We start from the raw sequence: 27,261 nt of genomic DNA on the forward strand, positions 1-27,261 counted from the left end.
CCGTCCACTGCAGACCTGTCCACTGTATAGACCTGTCCACTGTATCCCTGTCCACTGCAGACCTGTCCACTGTATCTCTGTCCACTGTATCCCTGTCCACTGCAGACCTGTCCACTGTATAGACCTGCCCACTGCAGATCTGTCCACTGTATCCCTGTCCACTGCAGACCTGTCCACTGTATCCCTGTCCACTGTATCCCTGTCCACTGCAGACCTGTCCACTGTAGACCTGTCCACTGTAGTGGTAGGTAAATTGCAGCTGGTTCAGATGCTTGCTTAGGCAGAAGTTAATTCTAGCCATGACCAACCTCTCAAAGCACTTCATTACTGTAGATGTGAAAGGCTTCTGCTCTTAGTGTAGGCAAGGTTTTATTTAACCCTCAATTTTATTTGCATTCTTCCCTTTTAGATATAGTTGCTCTTCACTTCCATTTTGAATGTTAGTGCTCACTTTAATAGCTATATGTGGTGCTGATCCTATTGACTATCATTTGAGAAACTTCCACTACTTTCCTCTTTAATTCTTCTGCTTTATGGTGACATTTATCAGGACTGCTGCATACGTAGGGCCCTTAGTGTTATCAAGGATCCCACCCATCCATCCAGCATCCTCTGACTTTCTATCATCAGACAGGAGACTACGATGCATAAAAACAAGAACGGTTACAAAGAGAAACAGTTTCTTCCCCCAGGTCATTTGGCTTCTGAACTCCCTGCCACATCCTATTCAGTGTCACTGGTTAATCTGTTCCAGTATAATATTTAATTTTAGTGCACTAGTTTGTTATTTATGTGTGATTCATCTGTAGATTTTATCCTTACCTTCATAAGTATTCTTGTGTTATGTTTAGTACTGTGCTTTACACCCTGGATTGGAGTAACATCTTGTTTCTATATACATTATATGGTTATATACTGTACGTTATATACATGTATACAGTTGATTGACAATAAACTTGACTTGACTCGACAACTTTACTAACTTCTCCACTCGAGGTCACTGCTCTGTGACTCCGCGTTGTTGCGGCTGCTTCTGGTTTTGAGTGAATGATAGGACGTATCTTTACTCCCCCTTTCTGCCCACTCACCCAAAACATGCCTTGTGACATTTTATCAGTTTAAAAGTGATATTCTTCATTGTTTTCATTCTAGGTATGGTTTGTTAATTTTCATGCTTTTAAGTGTATCTAAAATTTGCTTTTACATAAACTGAGAAGTTACCAGTCTTGAACACTTTTATGCCTTCTTGATTATTTTCATTTTCCAGATGATGGTTTATATATAATTTTTTTTTGGAATTATATGGAGCTGGTGTTTCCATCTTCTAGTTCGTTAATGTTAATGAAGAAGAAATCACACTGTTTCACTTAAAAACTGCCATACACTTAACATCCTCCATAGCAACAATTGTTCAACATGTTGGCAGCTTGAATACATCAAGAAGAAATTTAATGGTCCATGTGGATGCATAATAGCAATGTAAAAATAAGCCAATTAAGCCGCAGGTTAAACAAACTTAAGAGTTTGCAAAAATCATGAGACTGATAAAGTTGTCAAGAGCTTGAGATTTTAATTCCTGTCATTTTTGACTGTTGCCAATTTGCCCCAGGCAAATCTATCCTTTAGACATCTAGGAAATAGGGGTCCAAGTATTTTTTTGTAAACTTAAATTTATTTTCTAAATTGGACTTTTTGAATTCAGGCTTGGACATGGTCACTCTGTATAAACTCATGAAAGCTTGTCAATGTGAACAATTATTGTAACACAATGTTTGGACTCTGCCCTCATTAGCTACTTAATTTCATGGCATTGAAAATCCTGAATAATCCTCTGTGAAATCAGAGTGCTGGCCACATTAGAATTCCAAAGGTTTGGTGTTGAAAACAATGCTAGCAAGCACGATCTTGGATGGCAGAGATTGGAGATCAATAGTTTGGGCAAAACCCCAAAACAGCTGAAACTTTGTTGAGCACCTTCGCTCTGTCCACCATAAAAGGCAGGATCTCGCAGTGGCTACCTTTTTTAATTTGACGTCCCAATCTGATATATTTGTCCATGACCTTCTCTACTGCCATGATGAGGCTAAACTTTGGATGAGCAACTCCTTGTAGTCGGTCCAAATAGCTCCAACCTGATGACATGAACATTGATTTCCTCAGTTTCTCCCCCCTCCCTCCTCTCTTTTCCATTTCCCATTCTAGTTATCCTGTCACCTTTTTCTTCTCCTTATCTGTCTATCACCTCCCTCTGGTTTCCCTCCTTCTCTTTCTTCCATGGTCCACTGTCACCTCCTATTAGATTATTTCTTCTTCATCCCTTTACCTCTTCCACCTATTCCCTCCCAGCTTCTTTCTTCAACCTCCCTTCCCACCCATCCACCATCACCCTCACCTAGTTTCACATATCACCTGGCAGCTTGTACTCCTTCAACCCCCCGCCCAACCACCTTATTCTGCCTTCTGCCTCCTTTGCTTTCCAGAAAAGATGAAGGGTCTCGGCCCAAATTGTTGACTGTGTATTCCCCTCCATCGATGCTGCCTGACTTGCCGAGTTTCTCTGTTATTTTGTGTGTGTTGCTCAGGATTTGTAGCACCTGCAGAATCTCTATGTTTATGAAACACTATTTAAATTGTTAAATGCAAAATTTGTTGCTTTCTTGCTTATATTGATGACCAAATTTAAAAAAAAATACTGGGTTTTAATTATGGTTTAATAATTCAGCTGTAATAGAAAGATTAAACACTGAAGTATGAAACTTAAATTTCTAAATAAGATTAGAAAATCTAATGAGGGAGTCTACTAATTAGAAAATCATGAGGGAGCAGTCATACATAGTTCTGACTTAGGATCTGAAGGTATGAATTCAAATCCCACAATAGATGAGACATTTATATTCATCTCTTTAAGTAATTGGAAATGAGACAGGTAATATCTTACCTTTTTTTTGAAGGCGATTGATGAAGGTAGAGCTGTGGATGTTGTCAACTTGGATTTTAGTAGGAAACTTGACAAGGTCCCTCATGTGAGGCTCATATAGAAGATTAAGATGCGTAGGATCCATAGTGAATTTGCCATGTGGATTCAGCATTGTCTTGCCCACAGAAGACAGGGTAGTGGTCTATGGGACTTATTCTGGTTGGAGATGTGTGACTACTAGTGTTACACAGGGTTTGGTACTGGGATCTCTGCTGTGATAAGATAGATGGGTTAGTAAGATTGAAGATAATACAAAGATTGGTGGCGCTGTCAATAATGTAGAAGACTGGCAAAGGATGCAGAGTGACATAGATCATTTCAAGATATAGGTGGAGAAATGGCAGATGAAGTTTAATCCAGGTGAATGTGAAGTGCTGCACTTTGAGAGATCAAATGTGAAGAAATAGTATAGTTTTAATGGCAAGACAGTGTTGATGTATGGGGGAATCTTGGAGTCTGATTCCATAGCTTTCTGGAAGTGTCCACACAGGTTGATATAGAACCATTCGAGAGGCGCTTGGATACATAAATGTGCAGGAAATGGAAGGAGATGGACATTGTGTAGTTAGAAGGGATTAATTTAGTTGGGCATTTAATTACTAATTTAATTAGTTCAGCACAACATTATGGACTGTAAACTCTTTTCCTGTGCTGTATCATTTCGTGCTCTATGTTTTAATGATGACTGTGGAACCAGCAATTATTTTGTTCAGTAGTGACCCAGGTGTGCCTAAATTAGTAGAGTTGACCTGTAGAATAAAAAAGCAATAAGTTGTATAGAATCACCCTTCCAAACTTCTCCACGATGGCTCTCATCTGCTGGGTGATCCATATGAGACTGCATTACAATCATATATTAACGGAAGGAAATTATCCTTGATGTCCTCAAAACTGACTCTCAATCTTATGAAATCTAATCAAATAAGTAAGCTTCTTTCTAATTTGTGCTGACCATCCTGCTTCAAATGGTGACTCAGTAATCTTCCATGCTGAGCATAATTTAGATGAAACACTTCATGCCAATTCTCAATTTCCCTTGAAAGGTTAATGGGGTGGACTGAGCTTGGATGAGAATATTGTCATTTCCCCAATTTAAGTTAAGACATCTGTCATCACAAGTGACGTTGTAACACCAACAGGTCTCGACCACCATAGTTGGTCCTCCTTAGTCTTCAGTACATTTCCATTGTCAGTGCAATGGAAACGATCTTATTGTTGAACCATCTCTATCTCTTGCTGAAGATCCCACTATCTCAGAATCCAAATTTTAGCTTTTTTAATTCACTGTTTATGGGTATGTCTAAATGCCTCTTTCTTCTCTGCTCTCTCCCCTAACAAAGCATTACAGGTACAGTACCTACAATTCAAAATAAAACAACCTGCCTCACTAATATCCTGTAAACTTATACCCTCTCACCATAAAGCTATGCTCTCTAGTACTTAACATTTCCACCCTCGGGGAAGCAAAGGCTCTTGACTGTCTGCACTTCAAAATTTTAGAACAAAAAAAAGCAAACTTCTGGAGAAAAACCAGTGAGTTGTGGAGGCAAAGGGAACGTCGACATTTTGCTGGAAGTAGGAGAAAGTCAGCACTCAATGCCTCAGATGAAGAACAGTCAAGCTTTTCCCTTTTAATAAACCTTTTGAGATTTAGTCTACAATTGATTCAACCATGCCAAGGTATATCAGATTGTTTGATCATTGCACATGAAGTATAGAATGGAGAAAGGTTACTTGTACATAAGTGAATTTTCCCATATTTGCTTCTATTTAAATTAATAGTAAGAAAACTCAGCAGGCTTCCTGAATACTGTTCTATGGGTAGTTCATTTTGTCTAGATGCGGGAGAGAAAAAATGTGGATGCAGGTAAAATGATAGTTTGTGAATTATCTGTTTGATCCCATGATAGTTGTTTAATGATACCCTGTAACGTTACCCTGAAACTACAATTTATATTATTTGACCCGTACCATTTTGTTTCACATTTGACATTTCCACGAGGCCAGAAGCATAAAAATTCATCATGATTCAGAGTATTTTATTAGTCACTTATCATGACAATTGCTACTATCATTCTTCACAAGATTTTTATCTAGGTCACTATTAAATGAATTAATCAAGTAATAGTAGCTTATTTTGCATTTATGACAGATTATTTTAGTCTCATTTTGGAGTACATTTTGCATTTATTCACCATTTCAACATAGTTTAAAATCCCTGATTTGCATCTCTATTATTCATGTCCCAGACTTCTATAATCTAGGCAATCATTTTTTTCAGCTTTTTCACTGCATTGAAAATAAGTTCAGTTATGAGTCTTCTCATAACTTATAGCTTATGGGCAACCATACTTATTACTTCCACTTCGGTCTGAGTTAAGCTATTAATCAATGTCTTCTTGAAAATGGGGTGAGCAAAGGTGTGCATATTATTTGAAATATTGCAGCAATATTCATTTATGATGATTTTCAATGATAAAGTTTTTTGGCTTAGGTAGCATTGAAATTTATTTGAGTATTTTGCTTAGCCTCACTGGTTATAGTTTTACATTACTGATGTCATAACCAAGGTGCATATTAATACATGTGCATGCACATCAGTAAAATAATCGAAAATATGTTGAGCTTCTGAAAATCATCAACCACTACATTTCTCTTGATGGAAAATTTCTTATTTATTTCCTTCAGCATTTTTTATTTTCATTTTGCTTTCATTTCAGATTGCAATTGCACATTTAGCAATATGTAACTCTGAATTCAAAGACATGCAGATGAAAAAATAAATCTAACCTTACAAAACAACTTCATAAGTTCTACTTAAGTTGCCCTCTGATTGTGGTTTTTCTCTTTCAGAAATCCACCGCCTACTTTATTGCACCCAGAAAAATGGTGTAAAGGATTCAACAACTTCATTTCACAGTATGTATTTTCTTCAACCCAGGGTTCAATTTAGTTTGTAGCATTGAATTTTGATTAAAAAATGACAGCCAATCTGATTTTGGCTTTATATCATCACTAAAATTTAAAATTAAACATCACTTTTTCCAAATAAATGAAATATTTTATGAGGTACTGTTAGAGGACCCTCAAAGGATAACTGCAATGCATTTTGCGGATGCTAGACAAAGCATACCAGTGATAGGTGAGTAACAGTCAAACTAGGTTTTAATGGTCTTGGTCAAAGATCTCAGCCTGCCAAGTTGTTGTGGTATTTGATTGCATCGGCCATCCACATTTAAGAAAAAATCACACATGGGTTTTCTTCTACTCCTCGGGGAAGAGTGGAAGCAACTCATTCTCAGTCCGAAAATAACAAAATTGATGTTATCAAGTATAGCATACTGCTTTGGTGTGCATGAAAAACATTTTGGCTTCTTAAATATTCATGGCCCTGCATTCAATGAGGTTAAGTATATTCTCAAGCAAGTGAAAATCTGCAGATGCTGTAAGTCTAAACAACACACATAAAATACTGAAGGAACTCAGTCGGCCAGGCAGCATCTATGGAAGAGAGTAAACAGGGGTTCTGATGAAGGGTCTCAGCCCAAAACATCAGCTGTTTACTTTTTTCCACAGATGCTGCCCGGCCTGCTGAGTTCCTCCAGCATGTGTGTGTTGTTAAGTATATTTTGCTTTTTTACATTGCTAATGTGCCTTGAGGATGGTGAGAGAGGTTTGGGTAATGAGGAGCAAAGTCATTCACAGCACATTGTCCAACTTCTGACCAGCTTTCATAACCACGATATCTCTGGGTTGGCCTGATGATTTTCTGCTCAATGATAATCCCAAGGATATTGAGTTCTTGATGATGATGATAGTGGCACTGAACTTCAAGAGAGGGTGATTAGACACATACCTCCCCCTTCCCAGTCCTTGTTGGGGGTTCCTACTGCAGTTCCTTGCAAAGATTATTCTGCTGGCATCTCTGAAATTTGCAAACTCGATCCACAAGAGTCAAAGTCACAAGCGCATGGGGAGCACTGCCTTGCACAACCTAACCAGCTGGTTCCAGCATAAGAGCTTTGGTGTGATAGCTGAAATTATGTTGGGGCCCTTCAGACTTTGCTGAATCCAGTGCTTTCATCTGCTTCTTGTCGCTGTATTGAAAGCTGAAGAGGTCCAGATGGATCATTAATTTGGCACTTCTGGTTAAAGATGGTTGTGAATACATCATTATAATTTTTTACATGCACATGCTGGTTCCCCCATCATTGAGGATGAATGCTAATAGAGCACTTCAATTATTTAAATGTACACTGCCATTCAAGGTTGGATGGGTTAAATCATGCATCATCTGCCCCGGTCTAGTTTATACCAGAACCAGCCAGTTCCGCTGAAAGGTCTTCAACTTTCAACCTTAACCCCATTCCTTCCCACCACCGCTGCCTGAGTATTTCCAGCTCTTTCTGTTTTTATTTCTTATTTTCAGCAAATGCAGTTTTGAGTGTCTCTAGTTTCTACCTCACAGTCACAAGATTCCATTCCTGTCCCTGTTCATATTCATCTCATGTTGTCTCTCCTCCAGACAGATTGGCTGTGATTTATAACCCTTTATAAACCTTTCTCAGCTGACTGCAACCACGAGTCGTTCAGACTGTCTTGGTCTTCAATCTCTTGCAGACATTCCCTGTCATCTCATTATCTCTCCCCAACTTAAAACATGTTTGATTTCTCACTTCTTTTCTGTTCTGATTAAAAGGTCATTTGCCTGAATTGTTAACTATTTCTGTTTTCACAGAAGCTGCCAAGTATTTCCAGTGTTTCTGTTTATAGTTTTAGATTGCTAGATCTGTTGTTGTAAAATAATGAATTTAGTAGAATGATAGTATCATATGGCAAAATTTACTGTCAAGATGGAGCTTGATTTCCATGTGGTTTGAAGCGGTTACTTCTAACAATATTGCAATGGTTAGCTACATTGATGATGGGCTTTCTGTCTGGATCAAGGATCAGATAAAATAATCTAAGCTGAGCTACAAAAGCAGTGAAAGAAGTTTTAATAAATCTTTAGTAAGTGTTTCTTCATAATCACTAAGGTCGAATTCTTCAGATACTGGAACTATGGGTGGTGATGCGAGCAGGGGCTGAAAATAAGAGACATTAGAAGTACTCAATGTTGAGCAATAACATTGTGGGGGGTGGGGGTGGTGAAGAAATTATTGACTCTTTAGGTTGATGACCTTTCAACATGAAAATTGGGAGGAATAAAATGGGACTGGCGTAAGAGTCAGTGAGATTTCAATCGTTCGAATTGCCTGTTTCCATGCTGCACTGCCTGAGTCAGTGGTGGAGGCAGATACACTAGTGAAATTTAAGAGACAACTAGACAGGTATATGGAGGAATTTAAGGTAGGGTGTTATATGGGAGGCTGGGTTTGAGGTCGGCACAACATTGTGGGCTGAAGGGCCTGTACTGTGCTGTACTATTCTATGTTCTATGACCATAGGCCATCAGAGTGAATTCCAGTGTGTGTACTGTAGTGCCTTCTGCTTCCTCATATCCTTGAGCCCATATACCACATGCTCCCACTAAGGGCGAGATCACGAAAGACACAGTAGTGGATCCCTTTGTGGATGTCGCCCTACTGGCCTTTCAGAGAGCTCCTTCGTTCTGGTCCAGGTGCAGACCAAAAATTGATCATCTACCTTGTTCCCACACCTAATGACTAAATAAAGATTAGATATGTAAGCTCAAATGGATTCAGAAGGAGCAGGACTTTTTCAATAAAGGTAAAAATATTTCACAATATAAGTCTGGAATATAGATTCTCCTGATTTCTGAAATTACATGGGCTTGTGCCAGATAATGCTACATTGGAAGCCACTGCTCATGCGGTTGAGTAGTGCAGGGGACCTTCCCAAACTCAGTCCCCCCTGTTGGGTTCTTGCCAAACAGCAAAATGGTGCATAACACAATGCTCATGCAGAAGAAGACCAAAGAAGCAGAAATGTGCGGGATAAATCTGTTTTCCCATACAGTTTGTTTCTTTGCTCTTCTTTCTGAGAGAGGGTTGAAAATAAGTTTGCGCATCCAGTTGCTTCTAATCATTTGTAACCAAACTCAAGAGCTGGGTTTGTACTTTGATGGTTTGACAATTTATGAGTGGATTGTATTGTGCAATTGAATAACCAGAGTAAACTGTCTGAAATGTTCGAACTAGAATGGGAGAAATGTTTCCTTGCTTGACTGGGTAAAGGGGATGCTGATATTGTCTTACCTCCTTAGTGCTCGCAACTAAATGTGGATTTCTCTCAATTAGAGTTCAAAACAACATTACTAGATTAACTGTGCTAATTATGCATGATTTGTTATTATCATGTGTCTTATATACGTTACAACTACCCTTTAATGCCATGTAGATTTTGTTCTTTGCTTAATATGACCTTCTAGTATTCTCTTCCAGAATCAGGTTTAATATCACCAGCATATGTTGTGAAGTGTGTTAACTTCACGGCAGCAGTACAATGCAATACATGATACTAGAGAGAAAAATATCTGTGAATTACTCTGTGTGTGTGTGTGTGTGTGTGTGTGTGTGTGTGCGTGTGTGTGTGTGTGTGTACACACACGCATATATGCATTAAATTAAATAAATAGTGCAAAAGAAGTAGGAAATAAAAAAAATAGTGAGGTAATGTTCATGAGTTCAATGTCCATTCAGAAATTGGATGGCAGAGAGGAAGAAGCTGTTCCAGAATCATTGAGTGTGTGCCTTCAGGCTTTCGTACCTCCTTCCTGATGGTAGCAATGAGAAGAGGGCATGTCCTGGGTGGTGGGCAATGTTCCTTCTAATTTGTAATGACCAGTGTGTGCAAAAATCTTGTGCTGTGCAATTTTTTGCCCAGTGACAACAACACGTGTGCACTGAATTTTATAGAAAGAGGTATTCATTTTAACAGCTAGCAAAACACTATCAATAAGAAGTTCGATCTCCTCTGGATTTGATCATTTTCACTCGTTCATCTGCACTCTCACAAAACATGTAGCAGGCCTGTAGTGGGTAATGAAGGATTTTCTTGCTGGAGCTTTTGCACACCGTCCATATGTGATTTACTTGCTGAATGTCGCCTTAAAAAGTCAAGGTTCCAAATAGCACTCCACTTCTTCCCACTCGCAAATTCTCCGGCAACTTTTACATCACGACAATACACACAAGTTTCTGGATTGTACATAAATATTTCTTGTAGCTGCGTATTCCTGCCCTCATGAGCTTTTGGTGTAGCAGTTTCTACTGTTTCATTAAGCCATTCTACTTTAAAATGAACTATCAGTTCTTTTTCGCTTCATGCCCTTTGCTTCTTTGGAAGTTAACATAGAGATTTAATAATTTCTATAATAAAAAGAATATAAATAAGCCAGATCTGAAATCTTCAGACAAATTATAGCAAACTCCACATTGTCAAATCAGAAACCAGAAAAGGAAATGTGATTGTGTACCACTGTGAAATGTACTTAACATGCCAATGAGGTAGAGGGTGACCACCTTTTGTGCACAGTTTAAATTCCTTTGTCCGCTAGTAGCTAAAGATGTGTGTGCATGCACATGCGCACATCTTAGAGGAAACATATGTGTATGGGGGTCCTTACTGAGGGACGCTGCCTTTCTGAGACTCTGCTTCTTGAAGGTGCTCTGGATACTATGGAGCCCCTAATGGAGCTAAATAATTTTACAGCTCTCTGCAGCTTGCTTCGATCCTGTGCAGTAGCACCCCGCCCCCACAACCCATACCAGATGGTGATGCGGTCAGTTAGAATGCTCTCTACAGTACATCTGTAGAAATTTGTGAATGCCTTTAGTGACATACCACATCTCCTCAAGCTCCCACTGTCTTCCCTTCTTTATACCTTCGATATGTTGGGTCCAGGATAGATCCTCAGAGATATTGACACCCAGGAACTTGAAATTGATCACTGTCTTCACTTCTGATCCCTCTGAGGACTGGTGTGTGTTCCCTCATCTTGCCCTTTCTGAAGTCCACAATCAGTTCTTTGGTCTTACTGAAGTGGAGCACAAGGTTGTTGCTGTGACACCGCTCAAATAGTTGGTATATCTGACTCCTGGACGCCCTTTCGTTACCATCTGAGGTTCTGCCAAAACTGGTTGTATCATCAGCAAACTTGCACGTGTCATTTGAGCAGTGCCTAGCCACACAGTCATGGGTACAGACAGAGTAGAGCAGTGGGCGAAGCACACATCCCTGTGGTGAGCCAGTGTAGATTGTCAGCGAGGTGGAGGTGTTACTTCCAACCTGCACAGGTGGTGGTCTTCTGGTTAGGAAGTCGAGGATCCAGTTGCGGAGGGAGGTACAGAGTCCCAGGTTCTGGAGCTTTTGGACCAGAACTGTAGGAATGATTGTGTTACATGCTGGGCTGTAGTCAATAAAAATCATCCTGACATAGGTATTTGTATTGTCCAGGTGATCCGAGGCTGCGTGGATCCAGTGAGATATGCCATAGACCTATTGTGGCGATTGGCAAGTTGCAGTGGGTCCGTGTCCTTGCTGAGGCAGGAGTTGATTCCAGCCATAACCAACTTCTCAAAGCATTTCATCACCGTAGATGTGAGTGCTTCTGGATGATGGGTCATTAAGTCAGCTCACACAGCTTTTTTTGGGCACTGGTATAATTGATGCCCTTTTGAAGCAGGTGGGAATTTCCAACTAAAGCAATAAGACTGAAAGTGTCTTTGAGCACCCCCGCCAGTTGGTTGGCACAGGTTCTCAGAGCCTTACCATGTACTCCATCAGGGCCTGCTGCCCCTTGAAGGTTCCCCTTCCTTAAAGACAGCTGATGTCAATAGAGGTCACAAGGTCATAATTTGCTGCAGGAATCCTCATTACTGTAGTTTTATTTTCCCTTTCAAAGCAAGTGTAAAAAAACATTAAGCTCATCTAGTATTGAAGCATCGCTGCCATTCACGATGTTGGGTTTTGCTTTGTAGGAAATCGTGGCCTGAAAACCCTGCCAGAATTGATGTGCATCCAACCTCGATCAGAATTGTTCCTTAGCTTTTGAAGTAGCCCTCTACAAGTCATTCCTGGTTTCCTTGTATAGACCTGGGTCTTCTGACTTAAATGCCACAGCCTAGCCCTCAGCAGATGACGAACCCCGTAGTCATCCACGGCTTTTGGTTTGGGCATGTACAGTAAGTTCTTATAGACATACACTCATCCATACAGGTTTTAATGAAGTCAGTGATAGCCCTGTTGTACTCATTCAGACTTGAAGATGAATTCCTGAATACAGTCCAGTCCACTGATTCAAAGCAGTCCATTAAGTGCTCCTGCACCTCCCTCTTTGGTCCTCCCTATTGGTGCTGTGGTCTTCAGTTTCAGCCTGTTCTCAGGGAGTAGAAGTACACACAGGTGATCAGACTTTCCAAAGTGTGGGCGTGGGATGGCACGGTAAGCACTCTTGATGAAGATGTAACTGTGGTCCAGTGCGTTGGCTCCTCTGGTACGACAAGTGACTTGTTGGTAATAATTATTTAGAGATGTTTTTCAAGCTGGCCGGTTAAGACACAAGATGTGCAGTTTCATGCATCTTGATCACATCACTGACTTGTCCGAAGCCTGCTTGATATTGGCCTGAGGTAGGATGTACATCGCTACCAAAATGATTGCTGAAATCTCCCGTGGCAGGTAAAGTGGACGGCGCTTGATTGGGAGGTGTTCCAGGCCTGGTGAAGAAGAGTGGGACAGCACCACCACATTCATACACCAGAAGGAGTTGATTATGAAGCACACTGGTCCTCCCCTGCCCTCGAAAGACTCAACAGTCCTATCTTGGCGATGTATTGTGAACCCATCAATCTGAATCGCGGCCTCCAGAATGGAAGGGCTTAATGAAGATTCTGCGAAACAAAAGATGCAAGTGGTACCAATGTCCCTCTGATACAACACCCTAGCCCCGAGATCTTCCATTTTATTTACCATTGACTGTAAGTTTGCCAGCAAGGTGGTTGGTATTGGGAAGCGAAAGCCTTGATTTCTTAATTGAACCTTTAGTCCAGCTGGGCAACCTCTGTTCTGCTGTCTTAAAGGGGAATCGCGCCAGCAACCAGAGGAGTCCATTCCAGTTCTGATTTTATGTAACGATAGATTGTTAATCGCATTAAAATGACATTACTAACTGTATAGACCTTGGATGTAGTTGTGGTTCTCAGCTGTAGCAGACTGAAATGGGAATATTTGATGGTACCCATCAGAGCTGCTTGCATAAGTTGCCTTTCGATTGCTCCCTGGAAGTGATTTTTCTTCAAAACAAGTAACACGTTTGAAGGCAAACAATCCTCTTCAGTGACAATTGGTAATATATGGTGACATTCACAATCAGTAAGCATCCAACATATTGTGCACTTGACTTGATGCATCATGTTTTTTAATCACCTAATCCATTTTTGTAGGAATATTTAATGAAATCATCATTGCAAAATAAAATGGTTACTCACTTATTTTCCATTATGGAATTGAAGGCTCTATAGTTGTGACCTTTAGTTTGGTTCTATTAACTGAATTGGTGGACTGGACCATATTCAAGAGACAAAAAACAAAAGTAGGAGTATGCCATTTGGCCCTTCGAGCCAGCACCGCCATTCACTGTGATGATGGCTGATCATCCACAATCAGTACCCTGTTCCTAATATTTAGGGATTTGTATTTGGTTCTAAATGACTATGCACCAGCTGTCACTGACTTCATCAAGACCCATGTGGATGGGTGTGTGCCTTCAGTAACATACTGAGTTTTCCCAAATAGAAACCCTGGATGAGACAGGAGATCCATAGTCTGCTTAGGCCAGATTCGTGAGATTCAAAACTGGCGATTGAAAATCCTACAAGGAGTCCAGGTGCAACATACAGAAGACCATCATATGAGTAAAATGGCAATTCTGCATGAAATTAGAAACACAATCGGTTGCACGTCAGCTGAGGCAGAGTTTGCATGCCATTACTTCCTATAGGGCGAAACTTAACAGCAACCTGTGATCTCTGTCTCAGAGACCGATGTCAGAACATCCTTCATGAGGGTGAACCATTGCAAGGTGTCAGACTGCTGACCCTGTATCTGGAAGGGTTGAGCAGCTTAAAGATCCTGGGTGCCAACTTCTCAAATAATCTGACCTGGTCCCAGTACATTGATGTAATCTTGAAGAAGGCACATCAGTGACTACCTCATTTGCAGTATGAGGAAAATTAATATGTCATTTTAGACTCCAGCAAATTTCTGCAGATGTACAGTTGGGAGCATTCTGACTGGTTGTATCACAGGACCCATTGGAGATCATTGTGGACTTCAGGCATGCTAGGAGCAACACTCACGTCCCCATCTACATCAACGGAGCTGTAATGGAGTGTGTATCAAGCTTCAAATTCCTTGGTGTCCACATTTCCGAGGATCTCACCTGGTCCCTGAACTCCTCCATCCTGATCAAAAAGGCACAACAGCGCCTTTATTTCCTGAGGAGCATGAAGAAAGCTCACCTCTGTCCCAGGATACTGACGGATTTTTACCGCTGTACCATTGAGAGCATACTCACCAACTGCATCTCAGTGTGGTATGGCAATTGCCCCATATCGGACTGCAAAGCACTCCAACGTGTGGTGAAAACTGCCCAGCGGATTATTGGCACCCAATTGCCCACCATTGAGAACATCTACTATAAACGCTGCCTGGGCAGGGTGAAAAGCATTATCAAGGATGCATCTCACTCTAACCATGGACTTCTTACTCTCCTCCCATCCGGTAGGCGCTACAGGAGCCTCTGCTCCCACACCAGCAGGCACAGGAAGAGCTTCTTCCCTGAGGCTGTGACCCTGCTGAACCTCACATCACAGCGCTAAGCAGTATTGCACCCATATTGTACTGTGTCAGTACTTTTATATTTGTGTGCTGTAGCACTTACTTTTTATTTGCAGTTATTTTGTAAATAACACTATTCTTTGCATTTCTGATTAGATGCTAACAGCATTTCATTGGCTTTGTATCTGTACTCGGCACAATGACAATAAAGTTGAATCTAATCTAATCTAATTTGCCTATCGCCACAATAGGTGACAATAGGCAGACGCAATCTCAATGGCTCCTCACATGGCTTTAGACCACCTGGACAACACAAACACTTATGTCAGGATGTTGTTCATCGATTATAGCTCAGCATTTAATACCATCATCCCACAGTCCTGACTGAGAAGTTGCAGAACCTAGGCCTCTGCATCTCCCTCTGCAACTGGATCCTTGACTTCCAAACTGGAAGACCGCAATCTATGCGGATTGGTGATAACACATCCACCTTGCTGACGATCAACACTGATGCACCTCAGGGATGTGTGCTTAGCCCACTGCTCTACTATCTCTATATACCCATGACTGTGTGGCCAGCCGTAGCTCAAATACCATCTATAAATTTACTGATGATACAACCATTGTTGGTAGAATCTCAGATGGTGATGAGAGAGCATACAGGAGTGAGATATGCCAACTTGTGGAGTGGTGTCACAGCAACAACCTGGCACTCAACGTCAGTAGGGCGAAAGAACTGATTGTGGACTTCGGGAAGGGTAAGACGAAGGAACACATACCAATCCTCATAGAGAGATCAAAAATGGAGAGAGTGAGCAGGAGTGAGCAGTTTCAAGTTCCTGGGTGTCAAGATCTCTGAGGACCTAACCTGGTCCCAACATATCGATGTAGTTATAAAGAAGGCAAGACAGTGGCTATACTTCATTAGGAGTCTGAAGTGATTTGGCATGTCAACAAATACACTCAAAAACTTCTACAGATGTACCCTGGAAAGCATTCTGACAGGCTGCATCACTCTCTGGTATGGAGGGGCTACTGCACAAGACTGAAAGAAGCTGCAGGGGGTCGTAAATTTAGTCAGCTCCGTCTTGGGTACTAGCCTACAAAGTACCCAGGACATCATCAGGGCTTGGTGTCTCAGAAAGGCAGCATCTATTGTTAAGGACCTCCAGCACCCAGGGCATGTCTTTTTCTCACTGTTACCATCAGGTAGGAGATACAGAAGCCTGAAGGCACACACTCAGCGATTCAAGAACAGCTTCTTCTCCTCTGCCATCTAATTCCTAAATAGACATTGAACCCTTGGACACTACCTCACTTTTTAAAAGATACAGTATTTCTGTTTTTTGCATGTTTTAAAAATCTATTCAATATATGTATACTGTAATTGATTTACTTATTTATATTTTATTATTTTTATTTTATTTATTTTTCTCTTCTATATTGTGTATAGTATTGCATTGAACTGCTGCTGCTAAGTTAACAAATTTCATGTCACATGCCTGTGATAATAAACCTGATTCTGATTCTGACAGTGCTAAAGCATACAATTGCAAGAGTCTGCAAAGGGTTGTAGAATCAGCGAGCTCTATCAGAGGCACAACCCTCCCCACCATTGAGGATATCTTTAAAGTGCAAAGCCTCAAGATGGTGGCATCCATCAATAAAGACCCTCATTGTTTGAGCCATGACAGGGAGGAGGTACAGGAGCATGAAGACTCATACTCAATAATTCAGGAAAAGCTTCTTCCCCTGCCTCGTCAGATTTCTAAACCATCTGTACTCCTTTTTTCTCAATATATTTATTTTGTAATTTATAGTAATTTTATTTCTTTGTACTTTGTACTTTCTGCACCTGCAAAACAATAGTTTTCACTTTGTGTAAGATAGTGATAATTAACGTGATTCTGAATCAATCCATTGAAATGGGTGCATTTGTTATAAATGCATGTTGATGGCTGTTTTTACAAAATTGAAGTACAGTATAAAATATATATGAATGATTTTCTATATATTAAAACATTTCATAATGATGCCTCAAGTTAATTTGGGCATTAATTTCATTGTTTGATTTATTCCTTAGCAATTTCAGGACAATTCATAATTATTTGCCTTTTGAGTAATGTGAATCATAGAAATACAATTGGTCTAGCTCCATAATCTGCCATGCATCATTTCTTGCCACTGAAAGGATATAGATTGTGGATTGAATACAATAAATGCCTTGATGCTACTCAATAATGTCAGAAGGTACTTCATCTAGTCTCTGAGAGTGGTGAGTTCATGCTGAACTACTTAATTGCTGCATTGGACTTGTGCATCAATTGCTGGGGACCTTGAACCACTAAAAAACATCTTCGGGTTTAATATGGTGTCTGATCTCAGGTCAGATTGATTTGTTAATCTGAACCTAGATAGTTTAATTTATTTGTACAGAAAGGGAAATTTTTGATTTTAAACAGCATGATTAAGTGCAGAATCATCTCAGATTTTTCAATATGCTTGGCATTACAAGTGATATAGCCAGGCAGGTAAAAGCAGCAGTTGTTTGGTACAAATCAAGACATCACAAGCAGTATCATGATAAATTTCCAGTTCTTCTGTTTCAATGTTTTCACTTGAAGAATAAGTATTAGCTTGCGTGCCAAAGTTGGACTTTCCTAGTAAATAATAAGTAAGTTTGGTCCAGTACAATGAAGTTTCTAACTGAAATGCACATTGCCTTAACCCACATCTACCTGCAGGTGTCTCCTGTATTACGGGAGGGTGGTGGGGGGCGGGGTAGCAAGGGCAGTGTGGACTGCGTTCCTCAAAAATGATTTTCTGTAACATGAAGCCACGTCACCTGTGAATGTGCCAAGAAATGCAAGTTGAGAAAATACATACATTTTGTGTTTGTTTACTTTTTTCACATAAATTTCAGTAATGATTTGTGAATTGTGTAAAGTTAAATTTCTGTTACCCGAACAGCCATCATGCAGGTGGCGGCTATATTTATCGAACACTGCGCATCTGTTTTAATTTGTTATTTGTCATTCTTCACAGCATTGCACAAGGCCACACACACAAATTACGCAGATAAAAGAGGGGGTAAAATTTGTCTGAAGAGGGTGGGTGAGAGATTACAGTTATTTGGACACTCATTATGTGATAGTGTTTTATGTGAAAGCTGATAATGATAAACTAGAGAAAAAGTGTTGTAGCTGATCAAGAAATGTATTCGAAATTGCATGTAGATATATCAGGTGTGTTTTTTGCATAAAATGAATTTGCTACTAAAGAACTATTAAATTACTGGCAATTTTGAAAAGCAAGGAACGGCAATTCAAAACCATGAACAGCCCAGTTTTGCTGAAAAAGTAATAAATCCTCACTCACTCTGCACTCTGATGCCATATTCCCCTGAATATTTTCTTGCAGTTTATAAACGGAAGTAAATGAGCATAAGCATTTTGAAGCACCCTTGATTTCCAAATGTATTAATGCATCACCATCTGGTGTGGGGGTGGAGGGGAAATGCTGCACAGGATTGAAGTAAGCTGCAGAGTTGTACACTTAATCAGCTCCATCATGGGCACTAGCCTTTGTAGTATCCAGGGCATCTTCAAGGAGGTGCCTCAAAAAGGCGGCGCCCATCATTAAAGACCCTCACCACCCAGGTCATGCCTTGTTCTCATTGTTACCATCAGGAAGAAGGCACAGAAGTGATGCACTATCAATTACTCCAAAAGACTGGAAATACTGAGGGACTTTTATTAACAGTAAATGGACCAACGTCCATGCTGAGTATCTGTCCTGGACTGTGGGAGGAGCAGTGACACAATCATCTTTATTCAGGGGTCTGTGGGAGGAGCCACAGGAGCAGTCAACAGAGGGGCATGTCCAGGCATGTCCAGACGGGTAACGCAGTTACAACATATATATATGGTTTACCCCTCCTTTTTAAAAAAGAGAGTCCTGTGGGGTGAAGTGACTGACAATATTTAAAACAAGGATATTTACAGGTCAAATCTAGCAGGCGGTCGAGTCCGTCGCTGTGATCTATGTAGCACCGGTGGTAATTGCACCGACGATGGTGGTTGTGCTGGCTCCGGCCTGACTTGAGGTGTCAGCACGATAGCCGTCGGTAATCCCTCGTGCGTGTGCGTCGCACCCAGTATAGGAGTGTCATGTGGTGTCTGTGTCGGGCTTGGAATGTGCGGTGTCTCGTGGGTAAATATATCGGTGGATACGGGGTTAATAGTCACCATGGAGTGTTCAGGGTAGGGGCCCGGTGCTCCTACGGGCGCCAGGTCGTGGATGGAGACCGTGTCCTCCCGCCCATCGGATAAAACCAGGTAGGCATACTGGAGGTTCGCATGAAGTAATTGAACCCTCTCGACCATCGGGGAGTATTTATTGCTCCTCGCATGTTTCCAGAGCAGCACTGGCCCCGGGGACGTCTGCCAAGTTGGTAGGGTAGTCCCAGTGGTCGACTTCCTGGGAAAAGAAAAGAGTCGCTCATGAGGGGTGGCATTGGTGGATGTGCATAACAGGGAGCGGATGGAGTGGAGTGCCTCGGGAAGGACCTCCTGCCAGCGGGAGACCAGCAGTCCCTTTGACCTGAGGGCTAAGAGTGTGGCCTTCCACACCGTGACATTCTCCTTCTCCACCTGTCCATTCCCCCAGGGATTATAGCTCGTGGTCCTACTAGTTGCAATACCCCTAGTCAGCAGGTATTGGCGCAGCTCATCGCTCATAAACAAGGACACAGTGATATAGCAGGGGTATCCAAACAGAGTGAAGAGCTTGTGCAGGGCTTTTATAACTGACGTGGTGGTGGTATCGGGGCAGGGGATGGTGAAGGGGAACCGTGAGTACTCGTCGATTACGTTAAGAAAGTACACATTGCGGTCGGTGGAGGGAAGGGGGCCCTTAAAGTCGACACTCAGTCGCTCAAAGGGGCGGGTGGCCTTGATTAGTTGTGCCTTTTCAGGTCAGTAGAAGTGCGGTTTGCGCTCTGTGCAGACTTGGCAGTCCCTGGTCATCAACTTCAAATCCTACTGGCATTATTGATAAAAATTTTAGGTTTAAATCCTTTTCAGAAGGGATTAATAGCAATTATTTATGATATAATTATGAAATTACAGCCAGATATATCTGATAAAGTTAAAAAAGAATGGGAAAGGGAACTTCAACTTTGTCTACCTATAGAGAAATGGGATAAAATTTTTCAATTAGTTAGTACTTCTTCTATATGTGCTAAACATACATTAATACAATTTAAAGTAGTACATAGAGCCCATATGTCCAAAGATAAACTAGCTTGTTTTTATTCCCATATAAACCCTACTTGTGATAGATGTCACTCTGAGGTGGCTTCTTTAACTCATATGTTTTGGTCCTGTCCACCTTTGGAAAAATATTGGAAAGATATTTTTGATATTATTTCAACAGTTCTATGTTTTGATTTAAAACCCCATCCTATTACGGCAATTTTTGGATTGCCAATGGTAGAACACAGATCTTTGTCTTCTTTAGCCTGTCAGATGATAGCATTTGTTACTTTAATGGCTAGAAGATCTATTTTGTTGAACTGGAAGGAGATCAACCCTCCTACTACTTTCCAATGGTTTTCTCAAACTATATTAAGTTTAAATTTAGAAAAAATTAGAAGTGATATTTTTGACCCTTCGGTTAAATTTGAAGAAACTTGGAAACCTTTTATGCAACATTTTCATATGATGTAATCTGACCTTTCCGAATCTTTTTTTTTCCTAACTTAAATTATATGAATAGAGGAGCAGAGTTGACGACATTACTGAACGTGTCTGATTCAAGATATTGGTCTAGCCCTGTTTTGTTCTGTTTTTTTTGGTTTTTTTCTCTTTTTCTTTTGGGGATTTTTTTTGTTTATATATTTTTTTTGTTTTTATTTCTTTTCTTATGACTAATTTCATTATGAGTTTGGAAGTCTATTATTCCTATGTTACTTAAAATCCTTTTTGTATATGCTGATTAAGATTATTCCAGTCTCTTTGTACCAACTTTGTTATTGAATTTATAATTTTGAAAATTAATAAAAAGATTTAAAAAGAAAGTAAGAATTTTATCATTTTTGATTTTGCCCCGCTGTTGGTTACTAAACACGAATGCGACTGCGCGCTGGTCAGTCAGCAGGGTGAACTTTTTGCTGGCGAGATAGTGCCTCCAGTGCCTAATAGCTTCCACTATGGCCTGGGCCTCTTTCTCCACCGCAGAGTGCCGAATTTCAGGGCCTTGAAGAGTACGGGAGAAGAACGCCATCGGTCTTCCCGCCTGGTTGAGTGTAGCAGCCAGTGCAAAGTCAGAAGCGTCACTCTCTACTTGGAAGGGAATGGCCTCGTCCACCACATGCATTGCTGCATTGGCAATGTCCCCTTTAATGCAGCTGAAGGCCGCGTGGGCCTCGGCTGAGAGGGGAAATGTGGTGGACTTGACCAGGGGGCAGGCCTTGTCTGCGTAGTTAGAGACCTATTGGATGTAATATGAAAAGAAGCCCAGGCACCTTTTGAGGGCTCTGAGGGTGTTGGGAAAAGGGAGTTCCAACAGGGGACGCATACGATCGGGGTCAGGGCCAATGACTTTGTTCTCCACGACGCACCCAATGATAGCAAGTCGGGTGGTCCCGAATACACACTTGTCCTTGTTATAGGTGAGATTGAAAGCTTTGGCTGCTTGGAAGAATTTTCGGAGGTTGTTGTCGTGATCCTGCCAGTCGTGCTTGCAGATGGTGATGTTATCCAGATATGGGAACGTGACCTTCAGTTGGCACTGGTCCACCATCCGGTCCTTTTCCCTCTGGAAGACAGACACACCATTTGTGACACCGAAGGGGACGCGCAGGAATTGATAAAGCCTGCCGTCCACCTCGAAGGCAGTGTAAGGGCGGTCCTCCCGGCGGATGGGGAGCTGATGGTAAGCGGATTTTAGGTCTACGGTCGAGTACACCTTGTACTGTGCTATCTGATTGCCCATATCCGCGATGCGGGGTACAGGGTACGCGTTGAGCTGCATGAACCTATTGATGGTCTGGCTATAGTCCACGACCTTCCTATTTTTCTCCCTGTTCCGAACAATGACCACCTGCGCCCTCCAAGGACTTGTGCTTGTCTCAATGACCCCCTCCCTGAGCAGCCGCTGCACCTCCGACTTAATGAAGGCTTTGTCCCCCGCGCTGTACCTCCTGCTTTTAGTTGCCACAGGTTTACAGTCGGGGGTCAGGTTGGCAAACAGCGGTGGGGGAGGGTTCCTGAGGGTGGAGAGGCCGCAAGTGGTGTCGGTAGTGCAGCTGTTGGCATGGTGTTGGGTGGGATGTGCGGGTCGGTGTGTGTGTGTGGTCAGTAGCGGGGTATGTGACGTATTCCTACAAAACTGAGCATTTCTGACAGTGATTGGTGGGAGGGGCCCATCATACTCCATTGTCACACTTTTCAGGTGGCTCTGGAAGTCGAGCCCCAATAGCACAGGGGCACACAGTTGAGGCATGACCAGTAACGTAAAGTCTCGATATTCTATGCCGTGCATCACTAGTGTTGCTACACAACCCCCCCGGATGTCTGTTGTATGTGACCCAGAAGCCATGGCGACCCTCTGGCTGACCGGCCATATCGCGAGTCTGCAATGCTGCACCGTGTCCGGGTGGATAAAACTCTCCGTGCTGCCTGTGTCAAACAGGCAGCTTGTCCTGCGCCCCTCCACCAGGATGCCCATCATTGACCTTGCGAGCTGGTGGGGAGCGCTTTGGTCGAGGGTCATGGGGGCCAGAGTAAAGTCGCTGTCTTGGTCGGGCGCGGAGGGGTGCCTGGTGAGCACCCGTTGGTCGCCTGGTGAGCACCCGTGGGTCGTAGGCGGTTCGAGGTGGCACTGACCGAGATGGCTGCCCCCATGTCTCGCACATGGTGGCGGCGTGCAGGCAAGATGGCGACCCCCATGTCTCGCACGCAGTGCTGCTCGATCCCGCTCGCAGTTTGGACTTACAGGCCTTGGCGAAGTGGCCCTTCTTTCCGCAGCTGGAGCAGGTAGCTTCTCAGGCCGGGCAGCATTTCCGGGGGTGCCTCTCGAGTCCGCAGAAGTAACACTTTGTGGACTCGAGACTGGCAGCAGCCATGGTCGATTTGCCGGCGGGTTGCGGGGTCTGTGGCATCCACAAGGTCGTCGGGAGATCGCGTGCCTGGACAGCGTCAGAGTTGTGCAGAGCGACCTCCAGCGTGTCAGCCAGCTCAGTCGCCGAACGTAAGGTAAGAGCGGCGTGTTCCAGCAGCCGCTGGCGCACATAGACTGACCTGGTCCCCGTGACGAAGGTGTCTCTTACTTGGAGCTCCTCATGCTCTTCGGACGTCAGCCCCCAGCAATTGCAGGCCCGCACGAATGTCTGTAGGGCCCAGACGAACTCAGCGCTTGACTCTCCGGGCTGCTGCTGCCGCATCGCTAAGCGATGTCACGCATAGATGGTGCTTACCGGCTGCAGGTATTGTCTTCTGAGGGCGCTCATCGTGCCATCATAGCTCGGCTGGTCTCTGATCATTGAGTAGACCCGTGGACTGACCCTGGAGAGGAGAACTCTGCGCTTCGCGGTGAACTTGGTCACTTCAATCTCCTCCAGGTATGATTTGAAGCAGGCTAGCCAGAGTTCAAAAGCGTTTCCGGCTTCAAGTGTTTGTGGGTCGAGGTCTAGCTTGTCGGGTCTCAGAACGTGTTCCATGCTTTAAAGTTACTGTTAATAGAATTGATGCACTATCAATTACTCCAAAAGTCTGGAAGTAGAGTAAATACTGAAGGGCTTTTATTAACAGTAAATGGACCAACGTTCATGCTGAGTATCTGTCCTGGACTGAGGGAGGAGCAGTGACACAATCGCCTTTATTCAGGAGTCTGTGGGAGGAGCCACAGGAGCAGTCAGCAGAGGGGCATGTCCAGGCATGTCCAGACAGGTAACCCAGTTACAACCTATATATATGGTTTACCACAAGAAGTGTGAAGCCAAACACTCAACAATTCAGGAACAGCTTCTTCCCCTCTGACATCCAATTTCTGCATGGACATTAAACTACTTATTTAATTTAACCTATATATATGCACACACTTATGTAATTCACAGTTTTTTACTCTATTATTGTTGTACTGCTGCCACATAACAACAAATATCATGACATATGTTGGTGATATGAAAACTGATTCTGATTCTAATATTTGTAATATTGCAATATCCATAATGTGAAAGCCTTATGTGTAATGTGTGCTTGAATAATACACTTAGTTTGCTTACCTTCACTTTATCACTGAGATTAAAATGTCTGCTTCTCAGCATTGCCCGTCTTTCCTTGGTATGATGTTTGGAGTCTTGATATAGTTTGTTTGCTTGGTTTTGTCATTTAGTAGCTGAATAACAGATTGATTTTTTTTAAGTACTCTTTTCAACCTGAGGAAGTTATAACACTAAGTATAGATCTGCACGTTAAATAGTCATCATTTAAAAGTGAAGAGCTCTTCAATGTAAGCCAGGCAAGAGAGAGCATTACATTCAGTGTGAATACTTGAAGGTCCATTGAAGCTTTTGAGTTTATTGTACAGCTTGCTGAATTGTCGGAGAACTAACACAGATTCAATCCATTATCTGATTTTGGCTGCAGTATTGTCAGATGAGATAGGAATTATAATTTGTTCCATAAATTATGGAGGGGGAAAATAATACTTCTGATTGAACATCAGCAAAGTTCATATATTAGGCAGATCTAGATGTATCTGATCTGCTTGAATGTTAGAGCACTGTTCCAAGGGCTGCGTTTTGTTCCATGTGTGAGATGTGGAAATTCTGGGAGGCCTCCAGCCAGGTAAATGCCAGGTATACCGAGCTGCAGTTCCTCCAAAAACGTATTAAGGAACTGGAGCTGCAGCTCGATGGGAGACTGGGGAAATGAAAGATAGGAGTTACAGGGAGGTAGTCACCCCGAGGTTGCAGGAGGCAGGTAACTGGGTGTCTGTCAGGAGAAGGAAGGGAAATGGGCAGTCAGTGCAGAGGTACCCCTGTGGCCGTTCCTTTCAATACTAAGAAAACGACTTTGGATACTATTGAGGGGGATGACCTACCAGAGAGGAGCTTCAGTGTACTGGGTCTCAGGCAGCGAATCTGCTGCTGTGGCTCAGAAGAGAAGAGAGGTGAATAGGACTGCAGTGGTGATAGGAGATTCCTTAGTCAGAGGTAGAGAGATGAGATTCTGTGGAGGTGATAGATAGAGTGTTACCTCCCAGGTGCTAGGGTCAGGGAGGTCTTGGATCAGATCCACGGCATTCTGAAGGGAGAGGTGAGTAGCCAGAAGTCTTGGTACATATCGGCACCAATGACATAGGTAGGAAAGACGAGGAGGTTCTGAAGAGAGATTTTAGGGAGCTAGGTAGAAAGCTGAAAACTGGGACCTTCAGCATAGTAATCTCTGGGTTGTTGCCTGTGCCACACGCTAGTGAAGGTAAGAATCGGATAATTTGGTGGATGAATGCATGCCTGAGGACCTAGCTCAGGGGGCAGAGGTTCAGATTTATGGATCATTGATATCTCTTCTGGGGAAGGTACTCCCTGTACAAGATGGATGGGTTACACCTGAACGAAAGGGGGTCCAAATTCCTTGTGGGCAGGGTTGCTAGAGTTGTTCAGGGGGGTTTAACCTAATTTGGCAGGGGGATGGGAACTGGAGTGATAGGGCTGAGGATGGGGTAGTGTAATGAGACAGAGGCAGTGTGTAGTGAGACTGCTAGCAAGGAGAGGCTGATGAAAGAGCAAAGTTGCTGTTAACAGGATGTGGCAATGTAAAGGGTGGACAAAATTGAAAAGAGTGAATACAGGACTGAAGGTGTTATATTTGAATGCATGCAGTATATGGAATAAGGTAGATGAACTTATAGCATAGTTACAGATTAGCATGTATAATGTTGTTGGCATCATTGAGTCATGGCTGAAAGAAGATAATAGCTGGGAGCTTAATGCCCATGGAAACACATTGTATCGAAAGGACAGGCGGGCTGGCAGAGGGGTAGCGTGGCTCAGTTGGTAAAAAAAAATGAAATCAAATCACTAGAAAGAGGTGACATAGTGTCGGAAAGTGTTGAATCATTATGGGTAGAGCTAAGGAACTGCAAGGGTAAAAAGACCCTGATGGGAGTTATATACAGACTGCCAAACAGTAGTAAAGAAGTGGTCTACAAATTACAATGGGAGATAGAAAATGCATGCCAAAAGGGCAATATTATGAATATCACAGGGGATTTCAACATGCAAGTAGATTGGGAAAATTAGGTTGGTGCTGGATCCCAAGAGGGGGAATTTGTTGAATACCCATGAGATGGCTTTTTTGGAGCAGCTTGTGGTTGAACCCCTCAGGGGGTCAGCTATTCAGGACTGGGTGTTGTGCAATGAACCAGAATTGAATAGAGACCTGAAGGTAAAAGGAAGCTTGGAGGCAGGTGATCATAATATGTTCGAATTCAGCCTGAAATTTGAGGAGGAGAAGTCAATTCAGAAGGTGCAGGATATTTACATCCCAAAGGCGGGACAAGAAGAGTCAAAGCCAAAGAGAGGGCATATAATAGAACAAAAATTAGTGGGAGATTAGGGAAGCTTTTAAAAACCAACAGAAGGCAACTAAGAAAGTCATAAAGAAGCAAAATATGGAATTGGAAGGTAAACTAGTCAATAATATCAAAGCAGATGCAAAATGTTTCTGCAAATATATAAGTAGTAAAAGAGAGGTGAGAGTAGATATCGGAACTGGAAAATGATGTTGGAGAGGTAGTAATGGGATACAAAGAAATGGTGAATGGACTGAGTAAGCATTTTACATCAGTCTTCACTGTGGAAGAAACTAGCAGTATGTTAGGAGTTCAGAAGTGTCGGGTGTGTAAAGTTGTCATAACTAGAGAGAAGGTTCTTGAGAAACTGAAAGGTTTGAACTTAGATAAGTCCTTGGACCAGAAGTTTCTAAAAGAGATGGTGGAGGCTGATATGTCTGTTGGAATTCTTTGAAGAAATAACGATCAGGGTAGGCAAAAGCGAATCAATGAATGCTGTGCACTTAGATTTACAAAAGGTCTTTGACAAGGTGCCACACATGAGGCTGTTTAACAAGTTCAGAGCCTAAGGTATTAGAGGAAAGATACGAGCATGGATAGAACATTGGCTGATTGGCAGGAGGCAAAGAGTGGGGAAAAGAAAGCCTTTTCTGGTTGGCTGCTGGTGACTAGTAGTGTTTCACAGGGGTTTGTGTTGGTACCACTTCTCTTTACATTATGTCAATGATGGAATTGATGGCTTTGTGGCCAGGTTTGCGGATGATATGAAGATAGGTGGAGGGGCAAGTAGTTTTGAAGAAGTAGAGAGATTACAAAAGGATTTAGACAGATTAGGAGAATGGACAAAGAAGTGGCAGATGGAATACTGTGTTGGGAAGTGTATGATCGTGCACTTTGGTTGA

General features: G+C 42.3%; 1 protein-coding gene across 12 annotated transcripts in view; it reads left to right on the forward strand.

Annotated features, from left to right (window-relative positions):
• myo3b (myosin IIIB) overlaps window positions 1-27,261 on the forward strand; it is a 488,192-nt gene that overhangs the window by 96,218 nt on the left and 364,713 nt on the right. For 11 of the 12 annotated variants that reach the window (XR_010018457.1, XR_010018458.1, XR_010018459.1 and 8 more), the window contains one exon: window positions 5,831-5,896. The exons of the other annotated variant lie outside the window; for it this stretch is intronic. Coding sequence is in view for 8 of the 11 variants with exons in the window: in XM_063052211.1 (XP_062908281.1) it covers window positions 5,831-5,896 (66 nt within the window). In the remaining 3 variants the exon portion in view is untranslated. The remainder of the gene's footprint in view (window positions 1-5,830; window positions 5,897-27,261) is intronic. 12 annotated transcript variants of the gene reach the window in all.

The sequence above is a fragment of the Mobula hypostoma genome, chromosome 6 (assembly GCF_963921235.1).
Source record: "Mobula hypostoma chromosome 6, sMobHyp1.1, whole genome shotgun sequence".
In the NCBI taxonomy this organism is placed as follows: Eukaryota; Metazoa; Chordata; class Chondrichthyes; order Myliobatiformes; family Myliobatidae; genus Mobula; species Mobula hypostoma.